The 17,165-nt window shown below is 55.3% G+C and overlaps 1 protein-coding gene across 2 annotated transcripts in view; it reads left to right on the top strand.

The window, feature by feature from the left end:
- The window catches only part of SHANK1 (SH3 and multiple ankyrin repeat domains 1), a gene marked incomplete at both ends in the record, with an annotated part of 44,794 nt that overhangs the window by 19,538 nt on the left and 8,091 nt on the right, over window positions 1-17,165 (top strand). Inside the window, 10 exons of one of the 2 annotated variants that reach the window (XM_080908596.1) lie at window positions 2,181-2,294; window positions 2,437-2,512; window positions 2,922-2,948; window positions 10,644-10,726; window positions 10,956-11,080; window positions 11,561-11,696; window positions 12,193-12,273; window positions 12,903-12,926; window positions 13,098-13,166; window positions 13,519-13,637. In XM_080908596.1, coding sequence (XP_080764722.1) covers window positions 2,181-2,294; window positions 2,437-2,512; window positions 2,922-2,948; window positions 10,644-10,726; window positions 10,956-11,080; window positions 11,561-11,696; window positions 12,193-12,273; window positions 12,903-12,926; window positions 13,098-13,166; window positions 13,519-13,637 — 854 coding nt within the window. The remainder of the gene's footprint in view (window positions 1-2,180; window positions 2,295-2,436; window positions 2,513-2,921; window positions 2,949-10,643; window positions 10,727-10,955; window positions 11,081-11,560; window positions 11,697-12,192; window positions 12,274-12,902; window positions 12,927-13,097; window positions 13,167-13,518; window positions 13,638-17,165) is intronic. The other variant, XM_080908597.1, reaches the window with a different exon arrangement.

Genomic DNA, 17,165 nt, shown 5'->3' with positions numbered 1-17,165 from the left:
CTGAGGGATTCTGTGCATTGGCTCTACCACTGAGCTACAGTCCTAGCCCTTCTTTCACTTTATCTTTTGGAGCCTGGCATCTCACTAAGTCACAAAGATTGTTCTCTGAACTCACTCTGCAATCCAGGCACCTCTTTAATTTTCAATCCTCCTGCCTCAGCCTCTCGAGAAGCTAGGATGACAGGCCTGTGCTACCAGCAGCCCCCACTTGCCTTCACCTTTTGTACCCAGAAACAGCTGGGGAAAACACTGGAGATACAGAAAAGACAGTGTGTCTGTTGCTATTAGCATCACTCTCTGGATGGGAATTCAGGTACACACTAGCTACTCAAAGCTTTATTCCTGGAACTACACAGGCTTGGGTTCAAATCCTGACCTTCCAGTGATGACTAGCATTGTGATCTGGGGTGGCAAGTGTCATTAGCTCTCTGTGCCTTGGTGTCCTTGTCACTAAGTATCCCCTCCAAGAATTCTGGCCTGGAGTGAGCTCTTCATGTCCTTACCATCTACCTTTGCTTCAACACCAGATAGGGAACAGGATGGTGATGGGTGGCAAGACAGGGCTGGAGTTGTCACTGCCTAGATCAGTGTGTGGGGGTGTAAAGTGGGCATTCGGTGGCAAGAGGGGCACAGAAGGAAAGGAGTTGGTCAGAGACTTTGGGGAACATCAGGGGTAAGAGTGGGCACAGCTGTCTCCAGAGCAGCCACCTGAGCCATGGGGTTTTGAGGGCTTAAGGAAACACTCCACTAGGTTGTGGGTGGTAACCGGAAGGGACAAGGACCAAGGGAGGACCATGCCACATAACCCAGTCTGCTCCCCGAATCTACCTGATATGCTCTTCTTACGTTAAGGAAGTTCATATGCAAGTGTCCTAACTTGGTTCCCCATCATGGTCTCCCCCATTTCCTAAACCTTCTGTTTTTTGCTTTGAGGCAGGGTCTCTTGTAGCCCAGACTGGCTTTGAACTCTTGGTACTGAGAATGACGTTAAAGTCCTCATCCCTCTGCCTCCGCGCCTGGGGGTATAGATGCGTACCACCACAAGAGCTTTGTTTTGTTTGGGGTTTTGAGTGTGACCTATGCACACTTTTGTACAGGTGCACAAATTCAGAGGGCTCTGGGTGTGCTACCAACTCATGCTATGACCTATTCCCTTAAGACAGGGTCTCTCACTGGGCTAGGTTGGTGGTCGGTAAACCCCAGCGATGCTCCTGTTTCCTATCAGCAGTGTTAAAGCCCCATGTGGACACTTTCAGGGTTTTTGCTGTTGTTCGATTGGTTGGTTTTTTTGGGTTAGTTTGTTTGTTTGGCTTCTTTTGTTTTGTTTTTTTAGGGGTTGTTGGTTTGTTTGTCGAGCATAGCTGCTGGCATCCAAACTCTGCTCCTTACTGCTGTGCAGTAAGCATCCTCACTCACTGAGTCACCTCACTATTTCCTACCCTAAGTTTTTGTTCTGATTTTTGTTAGGGTCTTCTGATATAGCCCAGGCTGGCCTTGAAATCACACACACAAATCCTGTACCAGATATTTTTTTTTAAGTTGTTTGTTTGTGTGTGTGTGTGTGTGTGTGTGTGTGTGTGTGTGTGTGTGTGTGTGTGAACCTTTTGCCTGTGTTTATGTGTCACTTGTAAGCTCCTGGAACTGGAGTTACAGACAGTTGTGAGCCACCACGTGTTTGCTGGGAATCAAATCCAGAACCTCTGGAGAAGCAGTCAGTGCTCTTAATTGCCGAGCCGTCTCTTCAGCCCTCATACTTCAAATATATCTTAAGGATATCTTTGGATGTTGGGATTACGGGACAGTGTGCACCAAGTGTGTTGGGAGCAGAAGAGAAGCCTAGAAGCTTCAAGAAGGGCCTGGAGTTTGGTTGTTAGAGGGCGTAGCTAGCACACACAAAGCCCTGGGTTCGATCCCAGCACCATATAAACTGGGTATGGGGTACATACTGTTACCCTAGCACTGATGAGGTGAAAGAAGGTAGACCCAAAGTGCAAGGTCATGGTGAGCTATAAGTGAACTTGAGGCCAACCTAGAATACGTGTGAACTTGTCTCAGAAATATAGTGGGGCAGGGGAGGAGGAAGAAAAAAAAAAAAAAAAAAAGAGGAGGTGGGGGGGAGAAGAAAAAGAAAAAAAAAAAGACAGCTTAAAACATTTCCCTATTCCCACCGTTTTATCCAGTGCTCAGCATCGGGGAAGGAGGCTTCTGGGAAGGCCAGGTCAAAGGTCGAGTTGGCTGGTTCCCTTCTGACTGCTTAGAGGAGGTGGCAAACCGTTCCCAGGAGGGAAGACAAGGTAACAAGGACCCTTCCCCATCACACCTTACAATCTTCCTATCCCTCCCGCACCACCTGAAGGGACTGGGGTGCAGAAGTCTGGGAGTAGGCTTGAGCCTGCTGTTTACAAAGCACGGTGCCACGGCTTTATGTCCCCGCAGAGAGCCGTAGTGACAAGGCAAAGAGACTCTTCAGACATTACACAGTGGGCTCCTACGACAGCTTCGATGCCCCAAGGTAAATGTCCTCACACCCTTAGGTGCCCCACCTCTCCCAGACCCCTCCACGCTGCACACTTTAAACCCGTTTTTCTTCTTGGTCTACTTGAAAGCTGGGGGAAGGCAGAATTCTGCTAACATAACAGCCCAATCTCAAATCTGCCTCTGACAGCCACCGAGACCATCTAAAGTGGGTCGGGTGTGTCTGGGGCCCTGGGTTCTTGTGTGTGGGCTACTTAGAAGCCCTGGTCTCCTTCCTGCTTCCCTGTCTGTGTGCAGTCTCATACTGTTGGACATATGTACATCCTATATGTCATACCAAGGGGGGTGGGGCAGGTGGAACCAACAGGACCCTGTGGGTGGGGACAGAGAGAGGGGCACACTGACACCTGTCCCCTCCTTGGCTGCTGGCTGACTTGCTTCTGAAGTCTGATCGATGGGATTGACTCAGGGAGGTGAGAGGGGAGGGGTAGGGTGGGTATGGGGCCAGGATGGGGTGCTTGTACCTGAGGGATGAGAATGTGTATGTGTGCATGACCAGAGTCGAGGTGTCCCAGCGTGTGGACGTGTCTATACCAGCATGCATGACACATCCGCGTGCATGTATGGGCAGAAGGCCCATAATTGGATCACTGTAAATAACCCTAAGGAAGGCTGTGTGCCGCATATGGGTGCATTTGTGTCCGTGTTGACTGCGCGGCTGGCTTTGCAACATGTGTGCCTCTCTGACTGGGCGAGCACTGCCAGAGATGTCCATGTGTCTGCTCACACGTGAACAGGTGACAGATCTCTCTACACACCCCGTGTCACTGCGTGTTCTTTGGTGCTCCCCACCCCCGTGTGCGTATGTCTTCTCCTCTGTGATTGGTCTGGAATTCAGAACCTGGAATGCTGAGGGAGGGAAGGGCAGAGGAGGGGATGAAACCAGGGCCAGAGGGCTGTGCTCTGGGGGAAGGAATGTCATAATCCAAGTCTCATATGACACCCTCCTCTGCCACCCCATCCCACCCCAATCCAGGGAAGGGTCTTCCTGTTCACGGTATCCCTCCATTAAATGTATCCAAACCTGTGTCTGTGTTCTGGCCAGTGGGGGAAAGGTCTGGGTTGAGGGAGGAGAAAAGAATGGCTGGTTGACAGGGTGGGGCTTGGGTGCCAGCCACCCTGTGCCCCAGGGTCTGAGGCGAATCTTGTGCCTGTTCACCGGATCTGTCTCTGGCTCTGGGCCCTGGGTGAGTACTGAGACTCCCTCTACCCCAAGTCAGCCTCTCTCTGGGGGTTCTCACCTGGGTCTGCCTGGTCTTGAGGAGGTATCATTCTCTCAAAAGACTGAGTAGGGAGGGGTCTCTTCAACCCCAAGCTCCAGCCTCCTTTCCTTATTACTACCCTGTTTAGCTTTCTGTTCTCCCTGCCCCCCACTCCTGGTGCTGAGGTCTATCCAAGCGCATTAGAAGCCCATTCAGTCGAACCTTCTTCCCTCTGCCCTACCTAACCCTGTCCGCAGCGACCTGGCTTGCCTGCTCATACCTTGCTTGCATCTCATTGTTAGTCCCTAGCATCACAGCTGGAGCTGAGCCATGTTTGCTTGTGTTCCTACCCCATGCCACCACACTCCTGCTTTAGGAATGCGGTGGGGGTCCACGGCTCCCTAACGACTTGTGGTATATGTGTCCCCTCTCTACTCTCTGTTTTAGTGTTCTGGGTCCCAGTTGAATGTCTTGGCTCCCTCCCACTCTACCCCACCCCTGCACCCTGCCTTTCCCTACTATTTTGGGGGATGAGCTGTGTGTCTGTCTGCGCTGAGGGTAGGCTCTTTGCCCTCTCGGGGAGGGGTCTAACTCTCTCACCCTTGGGTGTCCCTTGTCCTGAAAGTGTGCTTCTGTCTGTCTGCGCGTCCCCGCACGCGATGGCGTGCCATCTTATGTGATGTGTGGCGCTGCGTCCTTCTCCCCGCGCTCCCGCTCTCTGGCTCGCGCTCTCTCTGCACCTGCGCGGAGAGGACTCTAGAAAGGGGGGGAGTAAGGATGGGGGGGGACAGACCGGAAGTGACTCCCTCCCCCTCCCCAAGCCTTGCCCCTCTCCCTCCTCCCGCCAAAGGGGCCCCCGCGTTACCCTCCCCCGCCCGTCCCCCCTCCGTCCGGCTGCCCGGCGCAGGACGCCAAGGGGTTAACGCGGGGCCGCTGCCTCCTCTGGAGCTGTCCGCGGTGCTGGAGCCTCAGCCATGCGCTGTCCCCCGCGCGCCCCCCACGGCATGTGAGCCCCCCGGGGCTGCCCGCCCTCCCGAGGGGGGGTGCGCGCCCCCTCCCCCGGCCCCTCCCCCCTCCCGGCGCGGGTCAGCATGAGGCGGGGCCTGGGGGCCCGGACACGGGGGTTCAGCCGAGCGGGGACGCGGCGGCGGCGGCGACGGCGGCCGCGGTGGTGGCGGGGGCGGCCCGGATCGGGACCCGGGCCGGGGCCGGGGCCGCGGTGGCGATGGCTTTGTCTGCGGTCGGGGGTGGCCCCGGCGGGGGCGCCCTGCCCCAGCCGCCCCCTGCGCTATCCTCCAGCTGGCCCGCGCTGGGGCCCCGGAGGCGCAGCGTCTGGTACATTTACAGGTAACGGCGCACCGCCCGCTCGTCCCCGGCACGACCCTCCGTGCACTTTGGGCTCCCCAGACCTGTCCAGTGTCCTCCTCATAGCATCCCTTCCCTAGGCCCGAGCCCTTCCAGACCCTCTCTCAGCAGCTCAGCAACCCGGCTCTCTTCCACCTCCCTCCTTCCTGTGCTTCAGAAGCTGCTCCAGGGCCTTCTTTGCTATTCACCAAGACTTTTGTCTCCCCTCGAACCCCCACGAAAGGACCCCACTCCAGCTATACTCTGCAACCCACTCTTGCCCTTTCTGGCACCCCTAACTCTAAGGAGTACTTCCCCAGGGCCCCCCGAATAGATACCCCAGGCCCCCTATCTCTCCAATCCTCCGCATCCCCGCCCCTCTTCCTAGAACCAGCAAGTCCCCCCATTCATACCCCTGTCTCCCATTCACAGTCTGTCCCACCACACACACACCTCCATCACACAGGCATCCCGCCCCCAGCCTTCCCTCCCCTCCTCTTTTTCCGCTGCGTGTCACTGTGCGGCTGTGCGTGTGTCAATGATGTGTGTGCGTGTGACCGCCTGCGTGTGTGAGAGACAGACAGAGATGGGGAGGCTGTGGGCTCCCAGCCCACCCCCCACTTATGTCCATCTGTGTGTCCCTGCGTGGGGGTGTCTGTCTCTGTGTGATTTGGAGCCATAACGAGGCTGTCTGGGGACTGTGCGCGTATGTGCGCTTGTGTGTGTCTGTGTGCGTGCGCGCACACGTGTGTGATAGAGTGCATCTGTCCCAGAGACTGCGGCTGTTTCCCAAGACCCAGTCTCCTAGGCCTGGCCTGCCCCCTCTTCCCCTCCCCCCACCCCAGTTTGCTCTGTGTTTCTGTCCCCGTGTGCCCTGTTCCGTGCCCTCCCCAGGAGTCTGTGCATGGGGAGGATCGACCCTGGACCCCGAGGTTCTGCCCTCTGCGGGGATGGGGGCACGTGGGCTGAACCTCGCCAAGCTTCTGCATGGGGCTCTGGCACCTGCCTGTGTGCTGTTCTCAGCATGGGGACAGGGGCTGGCTTTCTTGCATGCGGGGGCCCTGTGCAGGCCGCGGAGAGGCCCGCCGAGATGGGAACACAGGGAGGGAACGAGGACCGGAGAATGCACTGTGGATGGCAGCCGGCTCCAGGCTGTGGCATCCTGAGTGGGCAAGAGGGACCTGGGGTGGGGGTGGGGAGCGGTCGCGCCGCAGTCTCCATGAGGGAACCGGCAAGCCCTGGAGACCTTCTCTGGGACACGGCGGGATGGCCTGGGGAAGGACGTGGTGCCAGCTCCTCATGGGCAGGTAGTCCGCACCGCGAATGGTGGTGCTGTGAGTGGACTCAGAGGGAGCGGGGGTGGTGGTGCAAAGGGGGTTGCTGGATAGAGGGGAAATGGGACGCGTGGGTGCTGGAGAGGGGTTGGGTAATGGCGTTTGCGGTTGTTGGGTGCCAAGAAAGGTGCTGGGGTGAGAATGGAAAGGCAGGCAGTAGGAAGAGGATTGGGGGGCGGGGACCCAGCCGGCACCACAGCCTGGTGTATGCGAGGAATGTGGAGGAATGTGAGCGGAAGAGGCTGCTAGGAAAACCAGCATGGTCCGCAGGGCAAGCTTCGCATCCCCAAAGGAGAAAGAGCTTTCCGTAGTGGGCAGGCGGTGTGAAAGGAACGTGGGTGTTATCGGGGGACACCATGAGCTTCTCTGTACAGGAGACAAGAGAATGGCTGAGGGCCAGGAATTTCGGAGAGGAGGCAGGCAGGGGTGAGGAGGTGGCAGGCGTAAGAAGAGGTCACTTAGAAGAAGGGACTACTGGGCGCAGGGGTGGTCTGGTGTATCCTAAGGGCACCCTCAGACTGGCTGACTTGTGGGATGGTTTGGGGGAGACACGGGGATACAGGAAGGTGTGCAGTGAGAGGTAGCACAGGGAGGTGTCTCAGAGGGAAAAAGGATGGAGGCATCCTCAGGAAGCTGAGAAGCCAGAGAGCAAGTGGGACATTCGGGGCAGGAGTAACACATCTGGCAGGGGCTACAGAGTGTCAGTTATGGGACATGACACTTCTGCAGCATGCTGGGGGCCATATGAGGGGGTCCTGCAGTGATGGGGGGCTGGTGCTACTGGGGACCACCCAGCTTGTGGTTTTGGCAGTTCTAGCTGTGTAAGGCCTTGCTCTGCGCCTCAGTTAACCTAGCATTAAAGATGGGCACACTCACAGTCCCATCCAGGACTGCTGTAATGAGTCTAATATGAATTGGCATTGCACGGATCCTCATGGGTTCCTTGTGTTCACCATGGAGGGGTACTGCTTACTGACTTGCTCCACATGCCTTGTTCAGCTCAGGGATGCCCACACACACACCAGAGGCCGGACCCTCCCCCCATCAATAAGTAATTATGAAAGGCAAGGTTCCTTCCTTTCAGATAGCTCTTGTTTGTCAGGTTGACATGAGACTAACCAGCACAGGGGTCCCCTGCCGAACTTCGGGGTAAACCGTGTGTCTGAGGTATTTGGGTGGTGTGACACGAAAGGAATCGGAACGTTAGTTGCCCAGATATTTTCTTGGGTGTTAAAGAATGTTATTGATCAGCTGAGCATAACAGTGCATGCCTTGGATTTCAGCACTCAGGAGGCAGAGGCAGACAGGGAGGCAGAGGAGGGCAGTTGTGCGTTTGAGGCTGGGTCTTGTCTACATAGTGAGTTCCAGGACAGCCAGAGCTTCATGGTGAGCTGAAAAACAAACATGAAGCCATACTGTGTGTCTGGGAAGCCATACTGTGTGTCTGGGGAGTTTCTTAATCTTTCTGTCCCTGACTTACTTACCTGCAAAATGGGAATGGGTGGTATTTATGTCTTCTTCCTGGACTGGCTCTGAGGAGGGAAATAACCCAGGGAGACTGTTGTGAAGGGCTCACAATGCTGCCAGGGTAGCAGCAAGCTCTTGTTGGCCTCAGCATATGGAAGGAGAGGCTTGCATCTGAGGACAAGATTCTTGGGAGAGGGCTTGAGTGTAGAGCTGGGGCCGAAGGAGATTGCAGAGTTTGACACGGTGGCTCACATCCATCACCCCAACACTAGGGAGGCTGGATCAAGAGAACTGTAAGGAGTAGACCAGCCTGGGCTGGAGGGAGGGGGGAGGAGGGGGAGGGAGAGAGGGAAGGAGGGGGGAGGGAGGGAGGGATTTCAGAACATGGGGAAGGTAAGGGTGGCAGTGGCAGGCAGGCATGAATGGTTGAAGGTGACTTTGACTTAGTGGGGTGCAGAGGGGGAGCCTGAAGGGCACTGTGGCCTCCTGGGAAGGCTCTTGGGAGTATGAAGAATGTGTCAGAGTAGTAAGGACATAAAGGCTTATAAGAGTTTCTCACCGTGTGTTGGGACGAGGCTACCCCAGAATCCACAGTTAGAGCCAAGCTGCCCTGCCCTCCTAACATCCTCCGAGACTCACCTTCCACCTCATCCTTCCCTCCAGCCTCCTTAGGCCCGTTCCTCCCATCTGCCCTCACCCTTCCTTTCTTCAGCCCTTCAGTCTTCTTCCAACATTGGCTTCACCACGTAGCTGCAAAGACTGCTGGGGGCTACTGGGGGGAGGGCTGTGGAAGAGAAGGTGGAAACCTGTGGACAGGTTTACTGGCCTCTGGATAAGCGCAGAGGCTGGAGCATTCCTCTGTGTACATGCACGATGTGGCGCTCATTAAGTACGACCAGGAAGGAGGCAGCACCCAGGCTTGTGCAGAACACTCACTGGGTTTTACCCTGGAAGCTGTGGGGGGTCATGGGAGCTTACACAGACATTGATGGAGGCACCAGAATGCAATAGGCACACAATTAGGTGTTATCCCCCGTGTGCTGGGAGGTGCTCAGAGGGCGTGTGATGGGAATACACAGATATCAAAGGGGGGGCTGGGGAGTCAGGATCAGGGCACATTGGGATGTGTGGAGGTGTCACTGAAATATCTGGAGTACTTGTGGAAGGCTGTTAGCTGAATATGTGGGGGTGGGTAATTGGGGGAGCCTGCATGGGTATTATTGGAGTAGCTTAGAGCCATACAATCTAACCGGGACTTGGTGGTGGGGAGGGGTGTCTGAGCACTGCTGCTGCACAGAGTGTGCAGGGCACCAGCCCTGGGTTCTAGATGCTACCAGAGACTGCTGCCATGGTGGATTTGGTTCTGGGGACACCGAGTGTTCCGGGGTATTCTGAAAGGAACTGGCTTGAAGTAGAGCAGTTGAGGCGTCCCTGTCCTTATTGGGAGGGACCATGGAATGGCTGTAGCTTAAGGAGGGGGTAGAAAGGTGATCCAGGATCTGAGGCTGCGCTGCAAGGAGCCAGAGCAAGCACAGATATGGGTGCGGTGGGGGGAGGGGTTGCCAGCTTCCCCTGTGTCTATGTCCTGCTGAATGGGCCGGGGAGGCCTTGGACACTAGAACTTACACCATATTCGGGGGGCATTGGTGCTTGATTTTTCCCAGTGCTAGAGATGGAACCTAGGGCCTTAGTGCTTGCTAGACAGGGGTTCTACCATCAATCCCCAGCCCAGCCCCTCTCTTGGGGATTCGAGGCAGGTGCTCTAGCACTGAGTTGTGCCCCCAATCCCTTACTGCTGAGCCGTCCCTAGCTCTCTTTTCGCATTATTTTTGAGACAGAACCTCCCTAAGTTGCTCAAGGCTGATCTTGAACTTTTGGCCACACTCCCTCCATCCAGTAGCTGGGATGACAGGGTCACATCAACAGGACTGGTTATCGGTGTGTGACAGACACTTGTCACTTGAGACTTATCAAGGGAGTCTGCAGTCAGCAGTCCACCGGAACTTTTTATAAGCGACAGGAATGTCCTGTGTCAGCACCGTCATTAGGAACAGCGTGTGGCCATCATAACTGACCCTTTAAATTTAATCTTGATGAATGTTGATAAAAAATAGTCATGTGCAACTAGCAGTCATTCCAAACAGGATAATGTAAACATTCTTTTGGTTGGTTTTGCTTCTGGAATGTTCCTTTAGTAAAGGAATGGGATGTGTTAGTACATTTGCTTTCTTGACTTAGTACCTTGGCTTAGAGACATGAGATAGGCTCTGTGTTGCTAAACCCGGCGAGTGTGGTGCCACACACAGGCACTGTAGCGTGTAGCGTTCTCACCTCCCCTACAGTTCTTTAGGCACCCCCCACCCCCATGATAGACTTGGAGACTGAAGCCCAAAAGGTTAAAATCATAGGTTCAAGGTCACAGGCAAGAAACTGCCAGGCAGGACTCAAGCAGGGCTGTGGTAATTCAGAGCCTCTTCTGCCCACCCCACTGGGTGCCTGGTGCACCGTGGGCTCAGTAACAGCTCTGCTGAATGGATGGGTGGATGGATTCACGGAAGGGTGAATGAGGAAGGAGTGGGTGGAAACAACAGCACCCCGGGCTTTGAGGGGGCGTCTTGAACATAAGTGCAGACTGGTTGGGGTGAGGAACTGCAGTGAATGGTCTCTAAGCAGGGGCTGGGGTGCCCCGTGATGGGGTGGAGCACCAACTCTGTGCCTCATGAGCCCTTCTCCACCCCCACCCCCTCCTGCCTCATGCCAGTGATTACATCATCAAGGAGAAGACAGTCTTACTGCAGAAGAAGGACAGTGAGGGGTTCGGGTTCGTGCTCCGGGGGGCCAAGGGTGAGTGCTGGCCAGGGAGGGGATGGAAGAGCCTCTGACCCAAGCCTGGGTAGGGAGGATGGAAAAAGAAGGGACCCCACGTACACCCTAAAGCCCACCCATTGCCCCACCCTGGGGTGCTGGTCCCTCAGCTCCAGTGAGTCCTCTGTGACTTGGGTCTGAGCCCCATCCCCTGCTCGGCCTCTCCACCCCCTCCCCTCCGACCCCGCCGGCTCCTCCCCGTCTGCAGCGCAGACCCCCATCGAGGAATTCACCCCCACCCCGGCCTTCCCGGCGCTGCAGTACCTCGAGTCTGTGGACGAGGGTGGCGTGGCATGGCGGGCCGGACTACGGATGGGAGACTTCCTCATCGAGGTGAGCCCCCGGCCACACTGTCCTCCTGGGGCCCCTGCTGACAACCCCCTGAGTGCACAAGCTGTGTGTCATTCCTGGGCACCCCAACCGGTCTATGGGGTCACCCACACCTGTCCAGCCATTCTTCCTAGACCCTTGAAAGGTGCTCAGGCTGGGTACGGCGGCTCACACCTGTCATTCCAGGACCACAGCCGCCACCACTAGTTCAAGACCAGCCAGGGCTACCTAGTGAGTTCAGGCCAGCCTGGGCTACAAAGTATAACTGTACCCAAAGATACCCATTTTTAAAAAGCATCACGGAACTGTCCCCCAACATATGCAATACAAGGACATGAAGGGGTGTGGAGGTGACTGGGTGTGCACAGGCTAGACCGGCCCCGGGGATGTGGGGATTACAGAGAACCATGGAGGAGAGAAACTGGGGTAGAACTGCCAGGGACTCCAGAGCTAAAAGTCACCTGTTCTTCCTTCATGACACAGGTGAACGGACAGAATGTGGTGAAGGTTGGCCACCGTCAGGTGGTCAACATGATCCGACAGGGAGGGAACACACTGATGGTCAAGGTGGTGATGGTGACCAGACATCCAGACATGGACGAGGCTGTCCACAAGAAAGGTACTTCTTCACAGCTTTGGCCTCAGCTCAGTCAGTAGAGCACTGGCCTGGCACACACAGAGCCTGGGTCCCATCCGCAGAACTGCAGAAAAGGGCATGTTGGTGACACCTGCAGTCCTACCATCTAGGTAGAGGCAGGAGGAGGATCAGAAGTCCAAGATCATCCTGAGCTTCTTAGTAAGTTTGAGCTAGCCTAGGCTACAGGAGACTTGGTCTTAAAATAAGGGAGCTTCTCCAGCCATCTGTGGAGCCAGGCCTGGGGTATCCCAATGCCACCGAATTAAGACTCTTGGGGCTACTCTTCAAATTCCCACCAGGCCCTCCTTTCCCCTCAAGGCCTGCCTGTTCAGAACCTTTCTGGGGAGAAACTGAGGCAGAGAGGGCTCAGCATGCTGGGGTGCTGTTCTCAGAGTTCTGGAAGCACAGTGAAAGGAGTGGGTGTCGAGGGGTCCCCTCCCTGCAACACTGACACCTCCCACCCACCCCACCTTTCCAGCATCCCAGCAGGCTAAGCGGCTCCCGCCCCCAGCCATCTCCCTGCGTTCCAAGTCTATGACCTCAGAGCTGGAGGAAATGGGTGAGCCTGTGGGGCCGGCCGAGGGTCAGGGGCGGCCAGGGGCAAGGGGCTGGACCACCCTTGACTTTGTCAGTGTTGTTAGTCACGAGGGGTCCTTGTCCTCCTCCTGTCCCGCCCCTCCCCCATGTCCTTGGACCAAATTCTGTGGCCTGCTTGTGTGTAACTGGGAAGTTTTGGAGAGTCTCCTCTCTGCCCTCTTGTATCTCTGTTTCTCTGTCCTGGGTCTCTGGGTGGTCTGTATGTGTCCTTCTACCATGGGCCTCTCTCCTCTTTTGTCCCTTCATCCTCTTTCTATTGGCCCCTCCTCCTCTTTCTACTGGCCCCTCCTCTTCTTTCTACTGGCCCCTCCCCTTCTTCTACTAGCCCCTCCTCCTCTTTTTTCTACTGGCCCCTCCTCCTCTTTCTACTGTCCTCTCCTCAACCAACAGAGGAAGGTTAGCTGCTCCTCGCAGGCACAGTCTCATGACCTGGGGCGGGTCTCATTTTCCCCTGACCTGGGGTCAGTTGGGCAGGTGACTGACCACTCCACACCCTGGGTCCCTAGGGAGGTGGGTATTCCAAAGACGGGTTCCCTCACGTCCCCCTGATGTCCTAACTCTTGGCTCCTCTGCTGTCTACCCCCGGGCTAGTCTCCCCCTGGAAGAAGAAAATGGGTGAGTGGGTTCAGGTCTGGCGGGAGGGTCCCAGTCTCCCAACCCCAGCGGCGGATTTACCCTTCCCTCGACCCCGGTCCCTCACTGCCCCCACCTCGCGCTGGCCCACACCTGCTGGCCACGCCCACTGCAGGGGTACCCTTGAGCTTCATCCCTCCCCTTTGCCCACAGAATATGAGCAACAGCCTGCCGCAGTGCCCAGCATGGAGAAAAAGCGGACTGTGTATCAGATGGCACTCAGTAAGAAGCCACAGCATGGCTCCCTGATGCCCCGATCCGCCCACCGGACAGCCTCTGGGGACGCTGCATGCATTTCTGCCCTCCTCCTTCCCGGTGCCCTTCATTCATCCGTGAGCTCAGCACTCAGGGCCCTGGAACCCTAGGCACTTCATACCATCACGATGCCACCTACTCTCCCGGGCTTTGTCATTCCTGGGCCCCGCCTGCCGGGATGGCATCTCCACACAGAGACAGAGATAGGACCACGTGAACTCTGTATCTTACCCCCCCCCCCAGGCAAGCAGGTCTCTAGTGAGGCCGACTTTTCGTTTTCACAGTCTCTGACCATCCTCTCCCCCCCCCACCCCTGCAGACAAACTGGATGAGATCTTGGCAGCTGCTCAGCAGACCATCAGCGCCAGTGAGAGTCCTGGGCCTGGTGGTCTCGCATCCCTGGGCAAACACCGACCCAAAGGATTCTTTGCCACTGAGGTAGGTAACCTGGTGTGGGAAGGAAACTGAGGGGATAGTGAACTTCTGTGAAGACTCCCAAATGTCTTCTGCATTTCTGAGCTCTAGTTCTCTTTCCTCCCCATTCTGAGAATCCCTCTCTCTTCTCCCCCCTCCACCTCTTCTCTCTCTCTCTCTCTCTCTCTCTCTCTCTCTCTCTCTCTCTCTCACACACACACACACACACACACACACACACACACACAATGGCCTGTGTGTCCTTCCCACCTGCCCTTTCTCACAGGCAAAGGCCTGATCTGTATCAAGTGTTCAACATATTTCCGGTACTGCGTTCCACACAGATTAGCTCGTTCCTGCCTTAGTATCTTCTTGTGAGGTATGCAGCAATGGTAACTCACTTGCAGACATGGCAGTGAAACTCAGGAAGGCCTGGGCTCTTCTGCTAGGGCCCTGCTGGTCCTTGACACCAACACACCCACATCAGAACTGTGTGGGCTCTTCTGCCCTCCAGCTGTCACCTTTGGAAGTAACCCACTGCCTGGCATCTCCCTTAGCCTCTGCCCACTGACTGCTAAGGCCACACCTATAGTCTGGTGACCAAGGGGCATTTACTCTAAGGGTCAGACCTTGGCTTCTGGGGAGTCCAGAAACTGTTTGACAGATTCGTTTGGGCTTTCTCGGGATTATCCATGAGAGTCTCAACCACGGTAACTAAGTTTTTCAGAACTCACTGAACTCAGCCTTCTCGCTTAGATCGAGAGCAGGAGCGTCGCTTACAAAGACAAGCTGTGATAGAGACAAGAGCCAGTCACACTAAAACACCCAAAATATAGGGTCCCGTGTACTTTACCACCACGACACGCCTCCAGCTCCTTCACTGGGGGATTCTAGGCAGGGGCCCTACCGCTGCCCATCACTAGAGAGATTCTAAGCAGTTCTCACAGGGGTCCCACATCAACTATCCTGCATATCAGATATTTATATAACAATTCACAACAGTAGCAAATTAAATAATGAAAATAATTTTATGGGGGGGAGGGGCCTCACCACAATGTGAGGAACTGCATCAGGAAAATTGAGACTCACTGGTCTAGTCAGAAACTGTATTGCTCAGCCACACTTCTCTTCCTTCCCTGGGAGATTCTAGGCATTGATTCTCTACTAAACCACACGCGTGTGCACGCACACACAGAGCCCTCACTGGGGGATTCTAGGCAGGGGCTCTATCACTGAGCCACGCCCCCAGCCCCTCACTGGCGGGTGTTAAGTAAGCCATGTAAGGGTTACATCCCCAGCATTCAAAAAGAATTTTTAAGTGAATTTTGAAGTCAGAAGTGGTGGCTCACACCTGTAATCCAAGCATTCTAGAGACCGAAGCAGGGAGTATTTCCGTGAGTTTAAGGACCAGCCCAGACTGAGACCCTGTCTCAGAAAACCAAAGGATAAAACAGGTTTGTTCTTACCGCAATATTGGGGTCGGGAAATCGCCGCGATTTCTGAGGCAGATGCAGACACCAATCTCACTGCAGAGCTGGTGCTTATAGCTTCCAAGGAGAAAGGGCCAAGTTTCCCACTGCCTGGTGTGGGGACAGAGGTGTCATCTATTCCCTCAGGACCACACACTCCACCCTGAAGTTCCCAATCTGGCGGCCGTTTCTCTGGCTGGTGGAGAGCCCTGCAGACAGCCTTGGTTTCTCTAGGCGTCTAAAATGCCCACGGTTGTTGCTCATCGACTGTGCTATCCTGACACACAGCACAGAGCATTTCTTAAATGAAAGAACGGAAGAGAGGAGGCAGGAAAGGGGGGGAAGAGAAAGGAATGGATGGAGGGCGGAGAGGAGGGAGGGAGGAAGAGAGAGAATCTAGGACAAAGAAAGGAGTGGAGAAGATGAGATGGGCAGAGACAGGAACCACGAGGGCACACAGGTCTGGCAGCAGGCTGGGTATTCAAATCCTGCTTTCTCTCCCTGTGTGGTTTTCAACTATGCTACCTCATCCCCAGCATGTTTCCCACTCTGTAAAACCGGCTGAAGCTGGCAGCACTCAGGAGGGTCAAATGAGGTCAGCTCCAGTCGAACAGGGTTCTCAGCAAACTGAGTCTCCTGTGCATGCCTGTGCCTGTGCCCTCTGATCTCAGCCCTGCACTGTCCTTGGAGTCTGATCCACTCCTGAAACTGCATGGCTCCCCAACTGTCCTCCAACAGCCTCAGCTCTCATCCAACCCTTTTCTTACACGTGTGTGCTCAGGTGTATGCAGAGTGTATGTGCACATACATGCACGTGCCTATGAAAACCAGGGGACAGCCCTTGGTGCCGATTCAACACCTTGTTCGTTGAAGTCTCTCAAAAACAGAGACATATGGTATGTGTGTGGTATGTGTGCAGTATGAGGTTTGTGTGTGTGTGTGTGGTTTATGGTGTGTGTCGTATGTGGTTTATGACATGTGTGGTGTGCACCATGTCTCGCTGTGGTGCCTGCAAGTGTGATTGATACTTTCTGAAACCAGACCAGGACAGGTGTGTCCCTCCACCACTATCTTGTCCCCAGTTTTGTCTAGATTAGCTATCTATCTGTCAAGCGCTAGGAATCCACCTCTTCCCCCTCACACTCATGCACTCAGTGCTAGTATCACAGGCATGGGATCTTCATGTAGGTTCTGGGGATTTGAACTCAGAACCTCATACTTGCAGAACTTACCCACTGAGCCATCTCCCCAGCCTTCTCTGACACTCTCACTGCTTCAGCCTTCTTCATTCAGGTCCAGACACTCTGACACCACTTCTTTCACACTAATCTTTCTGCTGTGATGTTCGCCCCTCCCTTTTACCGCCTCCTCTTGTCTGCTGACCTGACCCCTCCCCCACCACTATGTTCCCCACCACCACCATATGTCCCCTCCCACATCACCTCGGCCCCTCCCCATCATCACAGCCCCTCCTCCATTGCCATGGCCACTCCTCCATCGCCATGGCCACTCCTCCATCGCCATGGCTCCTCCTCCATCACCATGGCCCCTCCTCCATCGCCATAGCCCCTCCTCCATCGCCATGGCTCCTCCTCCATCGCCATGGCTCCTCCTCCATCGCCATGGCCCCTCCTCCATCGCCATGGCTCCTCCTCCATCGCCATGGCCCCTCCTCCATCGCCATGGCCCCTCCTCCATCGCCATAACCCCTCCTCCATCCGCTTGATCCCTGTGAGGAGCCTGTTCCCTGACTTTTATACTCTTTGCTGCTCTAATGGGATAACAGGCACTTAAACTGTCCCTTGTTCACTTGGAGGCCTGTCGCACCCTCCACGGTGTATCTGTATCCGTCCTTCTAGGGCTGGACTTTTGTTTGTTTTGTTCTCTTGCATGTTTTGTTGTTTTTCTGAGACAGGGTCCCATGCAGTAGATGACACTTCCTGGAGCTTACTTGTAGACCAGGGTAGTCTGGAACTCACAGTAATCCTCTTGCCTCAGCTTCTCCACTTCTGAGCTGACAGGTGTTACGTCACTACACTGGGTCTGGAGAGCTGGCTCAGTGGTTAGAGCACTGACTGCTCTT

This window comes from Micromys minutus (assembly GCF_963924665.1).
Source record: "Micromys minutus genome assembly, chromosome: 32".
Taxonomy (NCBI): domain Eukaryota; kingdom Metazoa; phylum Chordata; class Mammalia; order Rodentia; family Muridae; genus Micromys; species Micromys minutus.
The sequence above is the reverse complement of the archived record's forward strand: the minus strand, read 5'-3'. Positions and strand labels throughout refer to the sequence as shown.